The 22,666-nt window shown below is 21.8% G+C and overlaps 6 protein-coding genes across 6 annotated transcripts; 3 read left to right on the forward strand and 3 right to left on the reverse strand.

Annotated features, from left to right (window-relative positions):
• Positions 1-1,102: 1,102 nt before the first annotated feature.
• SRAE_X000087200 (Phosphate carrier protein, mitochondrial) lies at positions 1,103-2,200 on the forward strand (the record flags this gene model as incomplete). Its single annotated transcript, XM_024645269.1, has 2 exons — positions 1,103-1,196; positions 1,242-2,200. The coding sequence occupies 2 exons, from the start codon at positions 1,103-1,105 to the stop codon at positions 2,198-2,200; spliced, it is 1,053 nt and encodes a 350-aa protein (XP_024510744.1).
• Positions 2,201-3,369: 1,169 nt separating this feature from the next.
• Positions 3,370-5,729, forward strand: SRAE_X000087300 (ATP-binding cassette sub-family G member 2; the record flags this gene model as incomplete). The annotated part of the gene is made up of 4 exons (XM_024645270.1): positions 3,370-3,587; positions 3,632-5,209; positions 5,398-5,590; positions 5,643-5,729. The coding sequence occupies 4 exons, from the start codon at positions 3,370-3,372 to the stop codon at positions 5,727-5,729; spliced, it is 2,076 nt and encodes a 691-aa protein (XP_024510745.1).
• Positions 5,730-5,837: 108 nt separating this feature from the next.
• SRAE_X000087400 (Hypothetical protein) lies at positions 5,838-6,194 on the reverse strand (the record flags this gene model as incomplete). The annotated part of the gene is made up of 2 exons (XM_024645271.1): positions 5,838-6,068; positions 6,126-6,194. 2 exons carry the CDS (start codon positions 6,192-6,194, stop codon positions 5,838-5,840), a joined length of 300 nt encoding a protein of 99 aa, XP_024510746.1.
• An 866-nt stretch (positions 6,195-7,060) lies between these two features.
• On the forward strand, positions 7,061-10,784 carry SRAE_X000087500 (Cirl; the record flags this gene model as incomplete). The annotated part of the gene is made up of 5 exons (XM_024645272.1): positions 7,061-7,070; positions 7,187-7,471; positions 7,522-7,671; positions 7,721-9,238; positions 9,286-10,784. 5 exons carry the CDS (start codon positions 7,061-7,063, stop codon positions 10,782-10,784), a joined length of 3,462 nt encoding a protein of 1,153 aa, XP_024510747.1.
• Positions 10,785-11,823: 1,039 nt separating this feature from the next.
• SRAE_X000087600 (Protein capicua homolog) lies at positions 11,824-13,991 on the reverse strand (the record flags this gene model as incomplete). The annotated part of the gene is made up of 4 exons (XM_024645273.1): positions 11,824-12,889; positions 12,927-13,315; positions 13,383-13,783; positions 13,889-13,991. 4 exons carry the CDS (start codon positions 13,989-13,991, stop codon positions 11,824-11,826), a joined length of 1,959 nt encoding a protein of 652 aa, XP_024510748.1.
• Positions 13,992-16,148: 2,157 nt separating this feature from the next.
• Positions 16,149-21,059, reverse strand: SRAE_X000087700 (Protein capicua homolog; the record flags this gene model as incomplete). The annotated part of the gene is made up of 6 exons (XM_024645275.1): positions 16,149-17,126; positions 17,174-17,656; positions 17,755-17,850; positions 17,927-18,087; positions 18,173-18,442; positions 21,023-21,059. 6 exons carry the CDS (start codon positions 21,057-21,059, stop codon positions 16,149-16,151), a joined length of 2,025 nt encoding a protein of 674 aa, XP_024510749.1.
• Between the last annotated feature and the right edge of the window lie 1,607 nt (positions 21,060-22,666).

Genomic DNA, 22,666 nt, shown 5'->3' on the forward strand with positions numbered 1-22,666 from the left:
ACAATATAAATCTCACATTATCAAAACGAAAAATTCAAAGTAATAATATTTCAAGTTAGATTCACCCACTTTTGACTGATTGTATAGTATTGAAGAAACATTAAATATTTTAAATAACTATTAGTTGTGCATTATACTAAGATATATTCTTAACAAACATACATTCTTCATTTTTCAATTATTTTAAACATTTATATCATTGATATTTCTAACTCTTACTTAAATAATTTATAAAATTAAATAAGTAAAAAAATTTTTTTTATTTATTAAATAGATTGATTAAACAAAAAATTATAGTACCTTCGAATGTTAACTCTTATGTATACTATCATTTTAGATAAAAATTCTTATACATATTAGTTTTACTATACATAATATAGATAAACTAATATGAAAAACTATATGAAAATATTAATTAAAATTCATTGACAAGTAATTTTTGCATCCTTTTCTAATCATAAAAAGTATTATAATTATTGATAACCCTTTATCACTTTAATTTTGAATGTTAAAAAAATTATGTTTCATGTATAAAATATTATAAAATGTTTCATTATACTATTTAATAGTTTAAATATAAATATTTAACATTATAGTTTTATAATATACGTTTTATTTCTAAAAATTAAATGTTTTACAAAAAAAATTATTTTAATCATTTATATATACAATTTTCCTCATTTTTTTTTTGTCAATTGTAATTTTATTTTTTTATTATCAATTTATCACATATTAATTTAAAGAATATTTTTTATAAAAATGTTTTGTTATTTAATAATGATAAAATAAAAATATGAAAAAAACAAAATTTAAAATATATATATTTTATGTTTACAACTTTTTTTTATCTATTTTTATTAAATGTTAGTCTTTATCTTCTAAACTCTTAAGACGAATATATCCATTCCAATTTATTGGGACAATATTTTTAACATAAAGTTATATGCTTATCGACTATTGAAAATTTGAATTATGTCTATTGCTTACATTTTCTTTTAACTAATGATGAAAAAATTTTTATAATGATTTTCATTTATATATTTTTTTTTTAATGTTTTTTTTTTTACTTTTTTTAACAATTTTTTTAGATACACACTTTAACATGGTTGGATTTGTTGAAAAAGCTTCTGAACTTATGAAATCAAATCCTTTCTCCAGCCCAATGGCACGTATTGCTGAGTGTTCTACTGGTTCTTGTAAGTTTTTAATCATTTAAATGATCAAATAAAAAATTATTAAAGCTGGAAATAAAGGAGAAAATGGAGATACTGTTGAATTTGGTTCACTCAAATACTATTCACTCTGTGCCATCGGTGGAGCTATCTCATGTGGTGTTACTCATACAGCTATTGTACCATTAGATTTAGTCAAATGTCGTATTCAAGTTAACCCAGATAAATATAAAGGTATTGTTAGTGGATTCAAAACAACTATTAGCGAAGAAGGAGGTCGTGCTCTTGCTAAAGGTTGGGCACCAACTCTTTATGGTTATTCTATGCAAGGACTTGGAAAATTTGGATTTTATGAAGTTTTCAAAAATATTTATTCAGATATGATTGGAGAAGAAAATGCTTACCTTTATAGAACATCTCTTTACCTTGCTGCTTCAGCTTCTGCTGAATTCTTTGCTGATATTCTTCTTGCACCAATGGAAGCTACTAAAGTACGTATTCAGACATCTCCAGGTGCACCACCAACTCTTCGTGGATGTGCTCCTATGATTTACAAACAAGAAGGTCTTCTTGGATTCTACAAAGGACTTCCACCACTTTGGCTTAGACAAATTCCTTACACAATGATGAAATTTGCCTGTTTCGAACGTACTGTTGAAGCTATTTACCAATATGTTGTTCCAAAACCAAGATCTGAATGCAATAAAGGTGAACAATTGGCTGTTACATTTGTTGCTGGATACATTGCTGGTGTTTTCTGTGCTATTGTTTCTCATCCTGCCGATACCATTGTATCTAAGCTTAATCAAGACAATTCTGGTGGTGCTGTTTCTATTCTTAAGAAACTTGGATTTGGTGGTGTTTGGAAAGGACTTACACCACGTATCATTATGATTGGTACTTTGACAGCCCTTCAATGGTTTATTTATGATACCGTTAAGGTTGTTTTTAATCTTCCACGTCCACCACCACCATCAATGCCAGAATCCCTTAGAAAAAAACTTGAAGCATCTGGAGAAAAACACTAGTTAAAAATTAAATGAATGTTCTGAAATCTTCTAGAAACAAATACCTTAGACCGTTGATTTTTATGTTTATTTTTTGGTTTTCAAGAAATTGAAATCGTAATAGCGTGAATGTGAGATGATAAACTTCTGAACTTTTAACTGGTGATAACGCAACTTAGACAGTAATGACATTTATATCAAAATTTCTAGTTGATTACCAATAAATGTTTTATCTTATTTTGCTAATATATTTTATTCACAAAACACTTTTTTAAAAATAACGTCATCTTTATTCGTTGTGAGATATGGAATTTTTATCTTATTTTTCATATAACAACTTTATCTTCATTTAACATTTTTTTAAGTATTATAATATCTAATATTAATAATGATAACATTTCATTTAATGTATTATAATTTTAGGAGTAACAATTAAAATGGAAAATATAAAACATAACAAATTAGTTGCAACATATTATGAAATAAAAGAAAATTCATCTATATTAAATTATATTAAAATTTATATGTATCATTTTAGTTTTAAACTTTTGTTTTTGGATATTTTATTTGGAGTTATCATAACATACACACCAATTATAGATTATATATCATGGATATCAATAATATTTGTTAGAAAAAGTTTTGTTAATTTTGATTATTTTCTGGATGAAATGCTTAAAGGTGGAAATTCAGGATATAAAATAAATAAAGAAATAAATAGGTTGATAAATTGTTTTTATCGTTATTATGTTTCAATTTTTTCATTACAAATGAATGCAGTTAATGAAACAATCATAAATAATTTTCTTACCTGTACATGTTATATTGGAATTTCATTATTTTTATCTGTTCTACATGATTTTTTGGTAATTTTAACAGTACATATAAGATGTTTTTATATTTATTCTAAAGCGTAAGTTTATATCATTTTTTTGAAAAATATATTTTATAATTTTTTTGATAAGGTATAATATTTTATCTTTATTAAACTATAATATATAAAAAGTAAAATAGATTTTGTTATCTATATGACCCCTTACCTTATCTAGTCAATTAGAAATAGTAAAATAATAAAGTTTTAAATGCGGATTCATATTTATATTACAAACATTATTAGTAAAGTAGTTTATTTATAATCGTAACGTTTACATTACAATTATTTATAAAATAATAATAATTCAAATATTATTATGGAACGTCTAGAGACTTGTAGTTTAATTTCTACTAGTAATAATTCATTACCTGACTATGGATCATCTAAAAGATCATTTATTACAACTAAAATTTTAAATGCTCCTTTAACATGGCAAAATGTTTCTGTTTTTTTTGAAAAAAATCATAAGTGTATATTAAATGATGTTTATGGGTATGCTAAACCAGGAGAATTAATTGCTTTAATGGGATCAAGGTATGTTTATTTGTTTTTTATATTTTAACTAATATTTTTTTTAGTGGTGCTGGAAAAACTACTCTTCTTAATTCTTTAATGAACAGAAATTTAAAAGGTTTAGTAGTAAGAGGTGATATTTTATTAAATGGATCATATATAGGTGATAATATATCACAAATGTGTGGATATATACAACAAGAGGAATTATTTTTATCTTCATTAACAGTTAAAGAACATCTTACAATACAGGCTAAATTAAGATTACCATATTTTGATAGTGTTAAACAACAATCAAGAGTAAATGGTGTAATGAGAGAATTAGGATTAATAAAATGTCAAAATACATTAATTGGAACAGCAGATGGTAAAAAAGGAATTTCTGGTGGTGAAGCAAAAAGATTAGCTTTTGCAAGTGAATTATTAAATAATCCAAGTATCTTATTTTGTGATGAACCAACAACAGGTCTTGATTCATTTATGGCAGAGAGTGTAATACAAACACTTAAAAAATTAACTGAAAATGGAAGAACTGTTATATGCACAATTCATCAACCATCATCACAAATATATTTTCAATTTGATAAAGTTTATTTTTTGGCAAATGGTCGTACAGCATATTATGGAGATCCAAAAGATGCTGTAAAACATTTTAAAAAATTAGGATATGCATGTCCTGAAAATTATAATCCTGCTGATATGATTATAGAAAAATTATCAATGACTTTTGGACCAAATAATGTTAAAAGATTTGAAGAATTAGATAAAATTTGTGATGCTTTTATTGAATCAGAAGAATATAAAGATATAATAAAAACAATTGAACAAGTTGAAAATAAAGATTTTGTTGTACCAAAAAAGAAAGTTGCAAATACTTTTGTTCAAATAGGAGCAATATTTGAAAGATCTATTATTGATACATGGAGAAATCCTCATTTAGCTAAAGCTAAATTAGTTCAAAAAACTATTATGGGTATTTTTATAGGTTTTTTATACTTTCAAATTGTAATGGATGGTGTTGGAATTAATAATATTAACGGTGGTTTATATTATATAGTTGCTGAATTGACTTATGCTACACTTTTTAGTATAATTACATGTTTACCCTCAGAATTTAATCTTCTTGTTCGTGAATATCATGATGGAATGTATTCAGTATTTAGTTACTATGTTGCAAGATGTCTTTCATATCTTCCATTATTTACAATTGATGGTTTTATTATGGTTACATTATCATATTGGTTAATGGGACTAGCACCAACACTTTCAAATTTTTTATGGGCTATTATTATTCAAATTTTAATTGAACAATGTTCAGCAGGATTTGGTGTTTTTTTAAGTACCTGTTCACCATCATATGCTTTTGCTATATCATTAGCAGGTCCTTTAGTAACAGTTTTAACAATTACTGGAGGTCTTTTTGCTAATGTTTCTACTATTCCAAAATATGCAAGTTGGTTAACATATATTTCCTGGTTTAAGCACGGTTTTGAAGCTTTCTCTATTAATCAATGGACTGGAGAAAGTAATCTTAATAATGGTTGCATAACAGATAAATGTCTTACCCCAAATCAAATTCTTCATAATTACTCTTTTGATGAAAATAATTTTGCTACTGATATAATATCATTAATTATTATAATGTTTTCATTTTATATCATTGGTTTCTTTGGTCTTCTTTACAGAGTTAATCGCGCAAGATAAAAATAATTGTATTATTAAAAATAAATAATACAAACAAAAAAAAAAAGAAACTAAATGTTGTAATTTAAATTTTTATTTATAATTACACAAAAAAAAGATATTTTAATTATAATAATTGTATTTTAAGACTTTCTCAATTTACTTTACACTTATTTTATTGTTTTATAAATTATTTTCGTGGAAGAAAATGGAATCCATTAAGAAAAAGACAGGATACTGTTGTTTTGGAGACAAATCAAGTTTACTTAATTTCTATTTTGACTGTATTCCTTGTTTTTATAAGTCCAACTGTCTTAATGTATTACTTTTTTTTTGGACTGGTAAGTTTATACTAATAAATAATAAAAAAATTAATTTTATTTTTGTTTTCAGAGTTGGAAAATTATCAGCTTAGGTTTAACATTTCTTTATTATATTTCTCGATGGCCAAATTATGTTTTCAAGAAAGATAATTTATAAATTGAAAAAATATTATCATTTGTTAAGTAACAATTGAAATAATAATAAAATTATTTATAAATTTAATTTTAAAAAAAGTTTTTTTTTATTGAATAAATGTTTCATTTTTTAAACAACACTTGATAGATTGATTATACTCATACTAACAATTTCATTTAACTCTTCTTCATTATTATTTTTGTATCTTCTTCTTATTTTGCATAAATAATTGACTACTAATGATATTAAACAACAAAAAGTAAATATTATTATTGTAACATTAAGACCAACAACAATTGGAACCCATGCACTTATTTTTGCTGCTGGTATCAATCCCATATCATAATCATATTGATAGTCCTATAAAAGAAATTTTTTTTATTTAATATTTAAATGCAAAACAAAAAAAAAACTTACAGATTGAATAAATTTTAAAAATATTAATATTATTAATAATTTTATTGTAATATAAAAATTTGAAAACATATCAAAAAAAAATTTTTAAATAAAAAAAAAAAAATTAAGTAATATATAGTTCTTATTGTATAAATATTTAAACAATTTTAAATTATCTGTTTATATGATATCTAAAATAGAATGCCTCTAAAATGTTTCTAATCTACTAGAATAATTTATAAATTGGCATTTCTTTCACGTTTAAATATAAGATAGTCTCAATTTACACATTTAATATTGTATATAATTAATATACACTACTTAATTTGGCCAGATATTTATATATATTAATATTATGGACGTAAGAATACAATAAAAAATACTACGTTAACAAATTTTATTATACCTCATTTTTTATTACAAATAATAAATTTTTTTTTTTTAAATTAATTTTTTATTTATTATGTTTGTAAAATTATTATATAATTTATGTCATATAAAATAAACTAATTTGAATAAAAATAAAATAAAAAATTATTTAAGTAAAGAAAAATTGTATATTAAGTTATTTATAAGAAAGTTAAATATAATAAAGTATGTACTTATGTATATAACTTAAAATAAAGGTCAAAAAGAAAATATCAAATATTTGGTAGAAAAAATGTATCTTGATGAATCAGAATGAAAATAAATGAGTTTAGAATAAATAACTAGATTAAAGGTGATCTGAAGTGTTAAAGTAACATTAATTGTAAGAAGATACTTATGATAAAAAGATTCTTTATAAAATAAACTTATAACTTATGTTTATATTTATTATGAATAGAGAAGAAGATATCTAAAATATCTTTATTATTATATTTTATTATTTTTAGTTTAAAAAAATTATTCATATAATAAAAGTAAAATTTTATTTTTGATATTTAAATATACTTAGATATGTTGGTTTAACTAAAATGAATCAATGTATTAAACCTTATAAAAATATCATAATATTTATTTATTTATTTTTTATATTATTTTTTTATTTATGTAAGTTTATATATAAAAATATATTATAATAATTATTTTTTATTATTTAGTACATGGTTATAATTTAACAGAAATTGCCACTAAATATTGTTCTTCAAATGGGATACCAATTTTTGTACCATCTAAATACTTGTATAATTTTTATAATCAAAATGATTATTTTTATAATGGAAAATGTTATACAATTTTACCAGGTACTGAAAAATATAATTGGGAAACTTCTTTAAATATTTGTAATGATATTGGTTTTGATTTATTAGAAATAACAACAGATGATGAAGTAAATGCAATACAAACAATTATTTTATCAAATTTTGAAACATATGAAATTTACAGTAATTTTATTTTACTAATATTTTTTTATATTTATTTTTTTTTCTAATAGATTCTGATTTTTGGATTGGTGCTAATGCTATCTGGTTAAATACATCTGGACTTCAATGGATATGGAATAAAAAAACACTATTAAATGATAGACAATTAACTAATTTTTATTGGGAAAATAATAAAGAGGAACAATTTATGAATTATAATGGTTTGTATATTATTAGCATATTTTAATCATTAGAATTTTTTATTTTTAGATAAATGTATTAAAATAACAAGAAATAGTTGGTATAAACAATGGAAAGCAACTAGTTGTTTGGAAGATAATCGTATAATTTGTGAAAAAGATATAAACAATGAAATTGAAAAAGAATATTATTATATTCAATGTGAATGTAACAATGAATTTTCTGGGTTGTTTTGTAATAAAACAAATACTGATTTATATACAAGTAATAAATTTATTTGTAGTCAAGATAGGTTATTTTTTTCATGCCCAATTAATACATTAATTCATGTTAATTTTGCACAATTTGGTATATTTGATAAAGGTATTTCATTGTGTAATAATAGTGTTAAAGAAAAAAATGCAACATTTAATTGTACTGATCCTTTTTCTCTTCAAACATTAAAAAGTACATGTCAAGGAAAACAATTTTGTGATATAGAAAAAGTTAATTCAATATTTGATTATAGTATTTGTTCAAAAAATTCATTTTCAGGTTTAAAATATCGTATGGAATGTTTAAATAAAAATGAATTTAATAAATGTCCACCTGATTTTGATTTAGTTGATAATAAATGTATAAAACTTTTATTAGAAGATAAAAAAAATTGGTATGAATCAAGAAAAATATGTAATTATTTTAATGGTGATTTGATAAATTCAATAACAACACCAGAAATTGAAAAATATATTAAAAATAAAATATCTAATATTACTAATGATAATATATATTTTTGGCATTTAGGTTATTTAAGTGACTATGAAAAAAATAATAATTCATGTCCTATGGTAGTATTTAATATTAATTCTAATAATGAACAAAATATTAATATTCTTGATTGTAATGAAAAAATAAATTTTATTTGCCAAAAATCATCATCAATTTTATTAGATGATTATTTACAGATTGACAAGACAATTAAGAATACTTTAAATCAACAAACTAAGTCATCATATTTACAATCATCTTCATTATCCTTAAGATGTCCTTCAGTAACATGGTATTCATTAGTATTTGAAGAATCTGATATGTGTACTAATGCAACTGCTATATGTAGTGATGATGGTCAATTAGCATACTTACAATGTGGATGCTCAACAAATGAATGGATTGGTTTACCAAATACAAAAATGTGTGTACATTCTTTTTATAATGATATTGATAAACAAATATTATTAAATGGAGATATTAATAGTCTTTCTAATTATCTTTATAATAATCTTTCTAATTATATAAAAGATGGAGAATTATATAGTGGTGATCTTGTAAAAAGTATTGATACAATTAAAAAATTGATTGATTATAGTCATAAAAAACTTTATAATAATATTGATAATATTACTGATGATAAAATATTTATTGAAAATATTGCTAAAAGTGGTGATAAATTACTTTCTGAAGATAATAGAGAAAATTGGAATTTTTTAAATGAAAATGATGGAATAAAAAAAAATATATCACTTTTAATGAATTTATTAGAAGAATTAATTCATAATTCATGGAAAAAAAAAGAATTTTCAATGAATGAATCACAATTAACAAATTGGGGTATCTTTTATATAATATATTTTTTTTTTAATATTTTTTTTTTTTAGAATTTTTATTTATTCCTAATTATAATGATAATTTTGTAACAACCTCTTATTCTCATTCATTATTACCATCTGTTATTGAAAAAACATTTCCATATGTAATGTTACCCTCAATGAATGATATTGAAGAAAGTAGTCTTTTTAAAAGAAAAAGACGTAATTTTGAAATTACAAAAAAAGAATTAAGCGTTGCTTATTATGTGTATAAAAATATGTATTGGTTATTGAAACCTAATAGTACAAAAATGTTGAATAGTTATGTTATCGGAACTACAATTAATTCACCCAATAATAACATTTATTTTAAAAATAACAGTACAGTAAAAATAATTCTTAATCATATGCGAAAAAAGAATATTGATAATGTTACATGTGTTTATTGGGATAAGAAAAACTTTATCTGGAGCACTTATGGATGTTACGTTGACTATACTAATATAGATTATACAGTTTGTGCTTGTAATCATCTTACAAATTTTGCAATTCTCATTGACGTTAGAGGAGATGAATTAATCACCTTAAATAATGGGACATCGGATGCCTTAGAATTAATATCAATATTTGGATGTGCATTATCCGTATTATTTTTATTTGTTTCAATATTAATTTTTCAATTTTTACCTTCAATACATTCAGAAAGAGTTTATATACATCGTAATTTATGTATAACATTACTTGCATCTGAATTAACTTTTATAATTGGTATTCATAGAACTTTTCCAGAAAATGGATGTAAAATTGTCGCAATTATATTACATTATCTTTTTTTATCATCATTTTGTTGGATGTTAGTTGAAGGATGTGAACTTTATAGATTATTAATTAAAGTATTTGAACCAGATGAAAGTTATATGAATTATTATTATACATTTTCAATACTTTTTCCAGGAATTATTGTTGCATTTAGTGGTGGATTTGGATGGAAAAATTATGGTACATATGATTATTGTTGGATTAATGCAAAAAGTGGTCTTATTTGGACATTTGTTGGTCCAATTATAGGAATTATTATAATAAATATATGTGTTTTATTTATAGCATTAAAAGTTGTTTTATCAATAAGATCAAGAGATCGCAAAACTGGAAATAAAATTATGGGATGGCTTAAAGGTTCATCAACATTATTATGCCTTCTCGGAATAACATGGGTATTTGGTTTTTTATCTGCAATTAAAAAAATTGAACCTATATTTACATTTATTTTTACAATTCTTAATAGTTTACAAGGAGTATTTATATTTATTTTTCATATTCTTCTTAATGAAAAAATTCAAAAAGCATTGATAAAAAATTCTATACGATTATCATCAATTTTTCGAAAATCAAAGGTCTCTCAATTTAATAATGGTACTACTTCAAATAATACATCAATAACTAACAATAATGAAATAAGTAGTAAAAATACTTCTTCATCATTATGGAAAAAAATAAAAATTTCTTTATCAAAAGATAGTGATGAGGATGATGAAGGTACTATACATAGTATTAACCAAATACCTTGAAATACAATTAATTCCTGCAAAAATTTATTAAAAATTTCATTTCAATCTACTTATAATTATTTAATTATTAATGGTTATAAATGAAAATTAATTACATTTACTTTTTACGCTATAATTTATATAAAATATTTTTTAATTAATTTATAATTTAATATACATCCAATTAATTTTTTCATTTAATAAATTATATTAATTTAAATTATTTATTATATATAAAACTTTCACCGTTTTATTTTATCACCTAAAAATATATTTTGTTATAATATCAATTATATAATATATTAATTTCTTCTATAAAAGAAAAATTATTAATCATTAAAGCGGATGTCTGATATTACCAAGACTTTTATATATTATGGATGTTGTATGTGAAAATAAAATATATTTCTCTTTTAAGTATTAAATATATTAAATTAATATTATAACCAATCTTTTAATAATTACAGTCATTTATTATAAATTTTGTTAAATAACAGAAAAAAAAAATAATTATTAAAGTTTTTATATTTTATTTTTATACAAATAATGTTGCGTCATTAGGTAAAACATAAAAAAAAATGAACAAAAATTTATTAAATTATTTTAATTGTTTTAAAATATTTTATATATAATCGGATTATAAGAAAATTTATGATAAAAAATTTTAAACATAAAAAAAAAAATATCAGTTTTACCAAAAGTTATTTTATTAGAATAAAAAAAGGAAAAAAATACTGTAACATTTGCGAGTTACGTTATCATTTAATTATATATTAAAATATCACATATACACAATTGAATAGAGCAATAAAAAAATTTTTTTAATATAAAGCCAAAAATATTTATATAATTCTAATATATTCATAATAATTATTTAACAATTATTATTTTTTTTTCTTTTTTTTATAAAAAAAAAAAATAATTAATATAATAAATTTTTACAAAATATTATTTTACATTACTTTATATAAAATAACAAAAGATTCTTTTAATATAAATGTTATAAATATAAATATTATATTTATATATAAATATATATCATAAAAGATTATATCTCTTTTTAATGATCATTTTTTTGTAATGACTCAAAGTTTATAGATGAAATTTTTCGTGTTTGAAGATTTTTAAGATCAGTAGATTTAACTAATGGTCCACTTGTTGACATTATCTTTTGCCTCATCTCACGAATTTTTAATATTAACATTTGTTTTGTTGGAAAATATTTTTTAAATTTTTGTTGGAATAATGAAACATAATCAGAGGCAGGAAACATTCCTTGTTTTTCAAGTAATTGATAAACAAGTTGTCGTCTAATATCTAAAATTTTTCTATTAAAAGGTTTATCATTTGTTGATGATGTTCTTCCCTCAAATGGTGTTACAGGTGCAGAAGAAACTCCTGTTGGTGTTAATGGTAATAATCCTTCTAATATATTTTCATTTTTTGACAATTGAAGATTATTCTGTAATGCTGAAGTAATTGTACAATTATCTCCTTTTAAAAATTGTTTTTGGGAAGATGAGAAAAGTGTATTTAACAAATTTATCTGTGAGTCATTTCCCATAGTTAAAAATGTAGTATTTTGTTGTTGAGGTGTACTTAAAAATAATGAAGTTCCATCATATGAGGTAACATTATTTGATGAAGAGGTATTAAAGATTCTATTAGATGGTGCTTGAAAGGAAACTGGAGAAGTTATTGGTTGAAATGTATTATTAATATTAATCCCTGATAATGTTTGAAGCATATTACTAGTTGTTGTATCATTTCTTGTTATAATATTTTTTTTTAAACCACGTTGCGCAGGTGTTGGCATTAATGTAATGGGATTACCTGTAGCATTAGATATATGAAATATATTTGGAACAGAGAAATTTAAAGCTGATGTATTAGTAGCAAGAGGTTGCGATATTGGACTATCATTAAAGAACATTGAACTTTGAGCGGCTAATGATAAGTTATGTTGGATGTTAAATGAACTAGGAGAAAATAGGAATGGTGTACGTGTTACATTAGCTGGTGCTGAAAATATATTATCATTTGCTATTCCAGTAGCTGAAAAATTAAAAATCCCGTTAGAGTATTGAGTTAATGTCTCTAAATGTTGTAATGCTTCTGTTTTATCACTGAAATTTGCATTTATAAGAAAGCATTTAAACTAACTTTATGGTATGTGATGTTTGCGATGAAACTGGTTTATTTGAAATAGATGATGTTGATGGAATTGATATATTTTGATTGAAAAAGACAGATGTTGATTTTAATTGTTCTAGTGAAATTTTATCAATAGAATTATCATTTTTACATAATGGAGATTTTTTTCTTTCCTTATTACACCATTTCCAATTTGGATAAGCTTTAAAATGTGCCTCTTTAGCTTGTGATGCCATTAATTGATATTTTTGTTTTTCTTCAACTTCTAATGAATACCACCATTCACCTAAAATTTTAGAAACAGTTCTATTATCACGATTTGGATATTTTTCATGTACCAAAGGTCGATGTATTTTAGAAAATATCATAAAAGCATTCATAGGACGTCTTATCTGTCTCTAAAAAATAATTAAACCATTAATAATAAATATAAAAAATAAAAAAAAAAAAAATTTTTTTTATTACCTTATTAGTAAGTGATGTAAAAATATCAACTTTAGAAGGGTTATTAGATTCATCATTTGAAATTCCTTCATCACTACATTCAATCATACCATTACAATTTGATGGAGAATTATTTGAATTAGTTAAACTATTAGATAAACTATTATTTGAATTTATTTTTGAAACTAAGGATAAATTATTATTAATATTGCTATCTAAAGATTTTATATCAGATAATGAATTTGTATGTATATCTTTTTTATTATCAACTAAACTATTTCTTTTTTCCTCATTTTTTATAATTTTTACATTTAACATATCATTACATTTTTCATCTTTAACAAAATATTCATTTTTCTTATTGTTTTCATCGGCAATAATATTTTTCTTAAACATTGGATCTATTTTATTACTGGGAACTTCTGAAACATGTGACAATATATTAATAAATATAATCATTGAAGAGAAAGTTGCGCGTTATTTTTAGCAAATTAATATATATTTATATATACATATATATGACTTACGTTGGATGGGATTAATATCAACAACTTCTTTGACATTTTTAAATGTATTTGATAATAATAAAGGCTTAGAATTATCTAATGTATCAATTTTTATAGATTTCATATTTTTTTTTTGACTATTCAGGGAAAATCTTCGTTTTCTTATCACTTAAAAAATCTTTCAATAAATATTAAGAGCAAACAGTTGATTATTGGCTAAAAGTAATATTTATAATAATGATACCTTTTATATGAGATAAATTTCAAAATGATACAAAAAGATTTTTAATGCTATATTATAATTTAATTTCTAATAAGCTTAAAAATTTCTAAAATTCAAATTATCATAATCTGACAAATATTAATGTGTTTTACTGAACCAAACTATCAGCTTAACACTAAGACATTAATAATTTGTAGTTGGATTATAAAATCAGTGATAAAATAATACTAATGCTTCTGAAGTTTTTTTTTATATAAAAAAAATAGAGTTATCGACTTTTTAAGATGATCTTAAGATAACAGAAAATATAATGAATACTTCTATTGTTTATATAATCATATTTGGAATGAAATATTTAAAAGTAACAAAATATATATGTAATTTATTATGCGTTAAAATATTTTTAGTTATCGTGATAAAATAACATGCACTGTGTGTTTAACTTAATTAACCAATAAGATGACTCAATAACGTACATTCTTGTAATAAAAAAATATTACCAATGAAAACAATTTATTAATAAATTGAATGATCATTATGGTTTATGTTGCCTTGTTATTTTATACACAATTTTTTTTATATAAAATTTATATCTTTTAAATTTGTTATGTCTAATAAAGGTAAAAATAAAAAATAAAAAAAGAATATATTTAATTTAAAAATATTAAAATTTCTAAAACAAAACCCTTCAAAAGTATCTTTATTTTAAATGTTATTTAATTAAAGCAAGTTTCTAAAGTGAAACAATCAAATTTCACAATCAATCATTATTTTAAAAAGCAATTTTGAATTAAAAAAAAAAATTTTACAAAAAAAAAAATATAAAGAAATAGTTCTTCTGTTTTGATGGTTAGAAAAATGCTTTCTATTTATGAAAACGATATGACATTAAGGAAATAAAAATGTTCTTATTAAACTTCTTTTATTCTCTTTATAAATATTTTTTGCTAAATAAATTATTAGATTGATGAAAATTAACAATAATATACAGTATTTTTATAAATCTACATTATATTATATTTTCTATACCTTAAATTAGTATTAATTATGATATAAATTTAAATGTCACCAATAATAAAAAAAAGTCTTCCTAAACATTTATAAAATATAAACTATATAAATTAAGATATAATAAAGTATTTAATTTATACATATATATATCTAAACATAATATTATTTATGGCTTTATCAATACAAAAAAATAAATGAACATAAAATTACTTTAAAAAAGTATAATGAATAAAATCTGACATCATTCATTAAATGGAAACATAAATGGAATGAATAAAAACTCATATATATAATATATATTTACATATATTTCTTTATATTTATAGCTATTGTTTCTTACATATTTTTATAATTTTATATAACACCAAAGCATTGACTAATTTTTTTTTTAAAATTAAATAATAAATATGTGTATTATCTTTTTTTTTTTACTATACTTTTAAAACCACAAAAAATATTTATAAAGAGGTGTAAAATTTTTATTAAAACATATAATACATTGTGTTTTGATTAATGTGTAGTATTCTTCTAATATGCCTTTTTATGGAAGATCAAACAATTCAACTTATGTTAATTTATACGATTAAAAATATAATAATTTATTATGAAAAATTATAAACAATATAATATTACATATACTTTTTCATTCTTCTCATCATTTTATTCTCTTTTCAATGGACAAATAATAGTTGAATATTTATAATTAATCTCTCTCCTTATAGATAGTTTTATATAAAAATTATGGTTACCGTGTACCCCTTTTTGAATAAGCATATATATATACAATTTTAACATATTATGTTATATAAAATATTATTAAAATTATTACTTCTTTTTTTTTTTTATTATTAAACATATAATATTTATATTTAAAAAAAAAATTTTTTTTTTTATTACTAAATATTTTTCATACAAAATTAAAATTTGAAAAAGGCAGAATAAAATAATTTTCTTAAAAAAAAAAAGATAATTTTAATATGTTAAACAATATAAAAAAAAATATTACGTAAATATTATGTGAATTATGATGAGATAGTGGTGGATATTTCATTTTTTAGCAGTTGATGAATTGAATGATGTTGAATTATTACAAATGCTTCCATGTAAATTTTTCGATGGACTATCTTTTTCATCGTTACTTTTATTGTCTGGTGTATTTGGATTATTTATTTCTGTCCCTGAAATTTGTCCTTCTTTTTTAATACATGAAAAAAATGGATGAATTGATGTACTAAATGAAGGAATTTTTAAAAATGGCAATAATTGTAAAGGATTAATAAATGGATTTGATGTTGACAAATCCATTGGAACAATTTGCGAATCTGTTATTTGTTTTTGTCTATGATTATTTATTTGTAATCCATCAGAGGTAAATGATTCTAAAATATTGTTAACAGTGTTTATATTATTTTCTCTTGATGTTCTAATATTATTATTATTATTATTATTATGATTGTAAATAAAGGATTCAATATGAGGTCCTTGTCCAATATCGTGATTGTTCCCTGTTAAATTTGGAAGCGACGTTTTTCGGAGTTCTTTAAGGATATTTAAACCTGAATCAATTTTATTATGAGAAAATAAATCTCCAAATAACGGTGAGGTAATTGATGAAATCCAATTATCCAATTGCGACTTTTGTCCGGTAGGTGTAACTGAAGAAGGTCCACCACCTCCAATTCGAAGTCCCTGTGTATGGGGTAATTGAGTTGGTATATTAAGTCTTGGTAAATTTACAGGAATATTTCTACCTGGTCCCGTATTCCAATTAAATAAACCACCAGGTGCACTTGCTAAAGGTTGTGGAATTCCTAATAAATGTTGTTCATTTGGAATTGGTATTTGTTGATGAGGTTCTAATCGTGGTAAATTAAGTCTACCTTTAGATAAATGTCTAGAACAATATCCTCTCCTTTGGCTTTCTTTGCTACATCCATCTTTAGAGCAAAGTCTTCTCCATTGCTTACCATTAAATTTTTTTCTAATTCCTCCTGGTGTTGTAATTACTTCCCCTTTTTTATATTTCTATATATTTTTAATTATTATATATAGTATTTTTTTTTATCACTTACCTGCATATAATCATTACAAGTTGTTGGGGAAACAATATTAAGTTGCAAAGAACCATCCGTTTTATGTTTTTCCTTGTCAAATGGTTGTGAAGTTACATTTTTACATGATGTGGATGATGAGGCCACTTCATCTTTTTCTTTTACAATATCTTTTAATGAAGTACTGCTAAAATTAAATATAGGTGGAAGTGACAATAATAAAGACTCATTATTATTAATTTCAGTAGCAGATGATATATTGTCAACTTTAAGAGAGTTATCATTTGCAGAAGATGTATGTGAAAAAATATCCATATACCATGGAGGTTTCAATGCTCTTACATTAGCTCGAGATAAACTTGTTTCTTTTATCTCATTTTCTTCTGTCCTCCATATAACATTAATACTGATTGATGGTTTACAATGAACAGATATTACAGTTCCAATTTTAAAAATTTTTTCATTCATATTTTGGCGTATTAAAACTTTTTTATTTACTATAATCTATAATAAATATAATTAATATTTATATAAAATTTTTTTTTTCTTTTTTTTTAATGTAATTAAAAAAAAAAAGAAGAGTAAATTATATTATTACTTACATTTTCAAGCGGTGGTACACAATCGGGTACAATATCCGTAAACTCGTAGCCTTGTTTTAATACATTATCATAGGTTATTATTTTGCCGTTATCAAACTAAATAAAAATAGGGATTAATGAATATATAATATTAAAAAAAAATTAATAATAATAACATGAAATAAAAACAAACCTTTACAGCGACATCATTATCCTCTGTAATATTGTCAATCACACCACATTGATAAATGATTGGATTTTGTGAAATTTTGGCAATAACATTTGTTCCAGACCAATCATCTAATACAGATGACATATGATAAGATGTTTTACCTGAGTCAGCTTCAAAACTTTCTACAGTAAATTATTAAAATATATTTAATAAAATAATTAAAAATTTAAATATAAATAAAAATATATTATAAATAATTATACTTACCTTGTCCACTATTACAATTATTAATTAAGCTTTCTTGATGATTATCTTGTGAACCTACTGACAAAGGCATTTGTATGATACTATTTTCAAAGTTATTTTTATCTGTTAATGATTGTTCTGTTCCATTTACCTCAGGAGTTTGTAAAGATGTTCCATCAGACGTTGCTGGCTTATTTAATCCTATAGCGGAATAATCTTTTGAAGTATCCATTGAAGCAGTATACATTAAATTAATTATCCTATGCTTATACATAGAGAAAGGCAAACTACCTATAAAAAGCTGTTTAAAATTAAAGTTATAATTGCAATCATGAACTTTATCCAATCTAGAATGAAAAATACGCATAACGTTACAAATGGGTGTGGTTTATTATATCATGTAATGTTTATAATCTTAATATTAAAGTAGACATCATAAACAAAAGCAACCATATTAAAAGAGTTTTTAGGATGTCTTAACATCTTTATTAGAAAAATAAAAAAAAAACGTAAAAAGTAACTTTTAGATTTCATTTAAGGATTCCTTTTATTAATATTAAATAATACTATAACACGCGTTTACAAATTATATATATATATATATTTTTATATATATCTATATATATATAAATATATTTATAGTAAAGGTGAAGATAACGGGAAGAGCTTCAATATTAAAAATGGGTGTATACAAAAATTTTTTAACACAACTAATGTATTTTTGCAAAAAAAAAGTATTCTTTTCTTAATTCCCTAAAGGTATAATTGGAAAAAGGTTTTAAACGAACAAAAACAAAAATCATATAGAAAAGCAAAGATAAATGATAATTAGAATTTTTTGCACCTGTATCTGTTGATGTTTGCAATTTACTAATTGCTTTATTTGTAGATATGCTTTAGCAGTTATTAATTACTCAGTAATATTTATACCAAATGTAATGTATCCTTTAATGTCAGAGGTGAGAAAATAAAGTACAATATATGCCGTATTTAATAGGCAGCTGCAATAACAAAATAATACGACTTAATAAGTGATAAGACAGATTAAATTACAAGAAAATGTGAAATACCTCGACTTTAAAAATTATTTTTCTATTCATTTACTACTATACTTGCGGCTTATACTTAAAAAATTGTGATTTTTTTTTTAAAAATAAAAATTTCTTATTTATAACAAATTACTACATTGCTTTTTTTTTAGATATAAATACATAAATAATTTGAGTTACTTTTGTTTTTTTTTTTTGTTAATTATATAGACACTACAAATATTAATATTAAATAAATAGTAAAAAATGTAACATTACAATCTAGACATGATAACTATTGTTAAATTATAAGTTTATAAAGAGATAAAATATTGTGTCAAATAAATTTTGTTATGTAGACATTTGTGCGATAAAAAATATCAAGGTATAAAGTTATGTAAGATAGAATTATTTTTAATAAAATTTTACAAAGGTGATAGAAGAATGTATAATATATAATACAATATAATATAATATTTTAATCATTCCTGTAAATTAAAACAAAATTAATATGATAATAAGAATAGGACTGTAAAGATGATTACTTTATATTAAAATAATAAAAATAAATTGCTGTAAACTAAAAATAAATTTTTTTAACCGTTTTCATGAAAAGAATAGTTGACGTAAAATATTTTTATGAAACAAAATATAAATTGTAACAAATTCAAATAAAAATCATTATGTATATGTAATAATGAAAACAATTAGTCATGGGACAACACATAATTCTAATTCTTCAATTTAAAGAATATTTTGTATTTATTAAATATATATTATATTTTAATATATTTATATATATAAATATATATATAATATAACAATAAGGAAAAAAAACTTATAATTTTTTTAAAAAGTTTAATTAAAACTATACTAGTAATTACTTTACAAATTTTTGTGCCTAAAAACATAAAGTACAATTACGTATATAAATGCGCAAGTGTTTGCGGAAGATAAATTTTCGAGAACTTTGTATGTGTTAAATCATTTATAGTAAGTGAAAACAATGATAGTGAAGTAGAAATAAAATACCTTTTTTAATAGTGTAATATAATTTTAAAAAAAATTATAATTGAAATTGTCTGAAGTGACGTAATGAATCAAATAAAATTACTAAAAACTTACTTTTCCTCTATCTGTTAATTTGATTTTTTTTTTTTTACGTTTTAAACCGTTAAATAAATTGTAACATTTAGAATGAGGAATATTTTTGAATGTTATAAATATATAATAAACCTATAAGTAGCTTTTACTTAGACATATTTTCTCATCCTTATATTTCTAAGATTCATTCTTAAAATAAGGATAAAAATCCTTCAAATGGCGTATTACTTTAAGTAGACGAGAGATTTTTTCAAACTACTAACTTGAAAGAAGACCATTTGAAAGTTGTTAACTTTACGAAAAACGTAAGATACTAACAACCAGCTTCAGACAGGAATAAGTTAGCCTTCAACCATCGTTTAGTAAGAGAATGTATGTGTATAATGAAACGCGCTTATATGATGAGATTATAGAATGAGGAATAAACTGGAAAAATTAAAAAAAAATGAATACTAAAGGTTGGTAATAAGATGGAACACTGATCAAAGGACGGGGAGATACATGAAACAATAGACAAATTGTTTTAAAGTTGATTTTTTACAATATAAATTATTTTTCTTAAGAAAATGAATGTACTTTACATATTGTTACATATTTATATTTATATTATTATTATTATTATTATTATTATTATTATTATTATTAAATGAAATATATCCTCTATCATTATATTTTGATAAAAATGAGGTAGCATGTGTATCAATTTAATATAAAATGATTTTTTTATATAAATACTTACAAAGAATTTTATAACATAATTGTTTCTCTTTCCCCATGTTATATCTTTTATTTTACTACACCAAACAGTCATATTATCTAATTAGAAAAAATGATTATTTAAAAGATGTGTAATAACACAACAATTTAAAAAGTTAAAGACATTGTCAAGTTGGTGAGCTATTAAATAAAATATATGCAATAACGCGATATAATACCAATAAGACGATACAATTATTTATAAATATTTTTTAAACAATCATAAAAAAAAATTTTATCATTTATAAAGTAAAAATTTTTACATCTATTTTTTTAATAATTTAATTTTTCTTATCATTATTGTAAAAACAATATACATATATATGTTATATATATATTTATATATATAATAATATATTTCATAGTTTATAGAAAATTAAAAAAATTTTTTTTAATAAATAAATTAGTAAAAAAAAAATAAATATATATTTTTTAGTTAATACAAATTGAACTACGAAATAAAAAAAAAATATGAAGCCAAGAATGACACATCTATGGAAATATGTAGAAAAATATTTTTACATATTATTGAAAAATAATAAGAATATAAATAAAAGTAATGAGTATAGGTAACAATACAGATAGTAAATAAATAGTTTGCATGATATGCCATAAAATGGTAAAATTAACTGTGTTCTCAGTCACCATTTAAAACATTTCATTGTTTGTATTTAGAAGTTAACTAGACTTAGTGTGAAAAATGGTAATAAAAATGACATTCACAATCGTTATTTCCCGATATTTTTACACGACTGAAATAAGACTTCATCAATTGCGATTACACATATCAAAATGGCATAATCAGTGTATGTATATTCAGAGAACGAGTAGAAATAATCATTACAATAGTTTTCTATCAGCTGTTTAAATGTGACTAAATTGTTAAACGGTATTGCTTATGTTGACTTCTACACCTGTTACTAGGCTTTTAATTTTAATAAAAAAAATTTAAAAACTTACAAAAGAACATATATACATAATATTTGCGAAAATAATTTTTATAATAAACCAACAATTGACACTATGTCTATATTGAACAAATGTTCTTTTAATATGATTACCGTCATCATTTTTGTCGGGAGCAATCAAATTGTACAATAAAATGCTTAAGGTGAAATATGAGGCGAAATATAATTTTTTATTATATTATTATTTAAGAACAATAAATTTTAAATTAATACAACGTGGAAAAGTCTCATGTATACATATTAAGTGTTTGTTCTTATTAAATATTTAATATTAAAATATATAAATTCAATTGTAAAATAATATTATGTGGCGTTATTTTAATAATATTTGCGAGAAGAGGAAAAATTACATTTACAAGAAAGGAATTCCATGAAGCAAATTGAATGATTATTGTGCATGTTATTGTATTTCTTAAATTAAAAAAAAAAAAAAAGAAAAGAAAGTCAACGAAAGGAAAGAATGTTGTGAAATAATATATATATATAAATATATGTATGTGTAATAATAAATATATTTTTAATTTTTAAATTTAAATGTAACTATTATAGTATAAGATGATTAAATATGTCTTATTTGTTATTTCGTTTATACTTTTTTTTTTATCTAAAGCAAAAAGATCAAATGTTCTTTTTTTATATTTTTATAACTTCCTGATCTT

Source organism: Strongyloides ratti (genome assembly GCF_001040885.1).
Source record: "Strongyloides ratti genome assembly S_ratti_ED321, chromosome : X".
Classification (NCBI taxonomy): domain Eukaryota; kingdom Metazoa; phylum Nematoda; class Chromadorea; order Rhabditida; family Strongyloididae; genus Strongyloides; species Strongyloides ratti.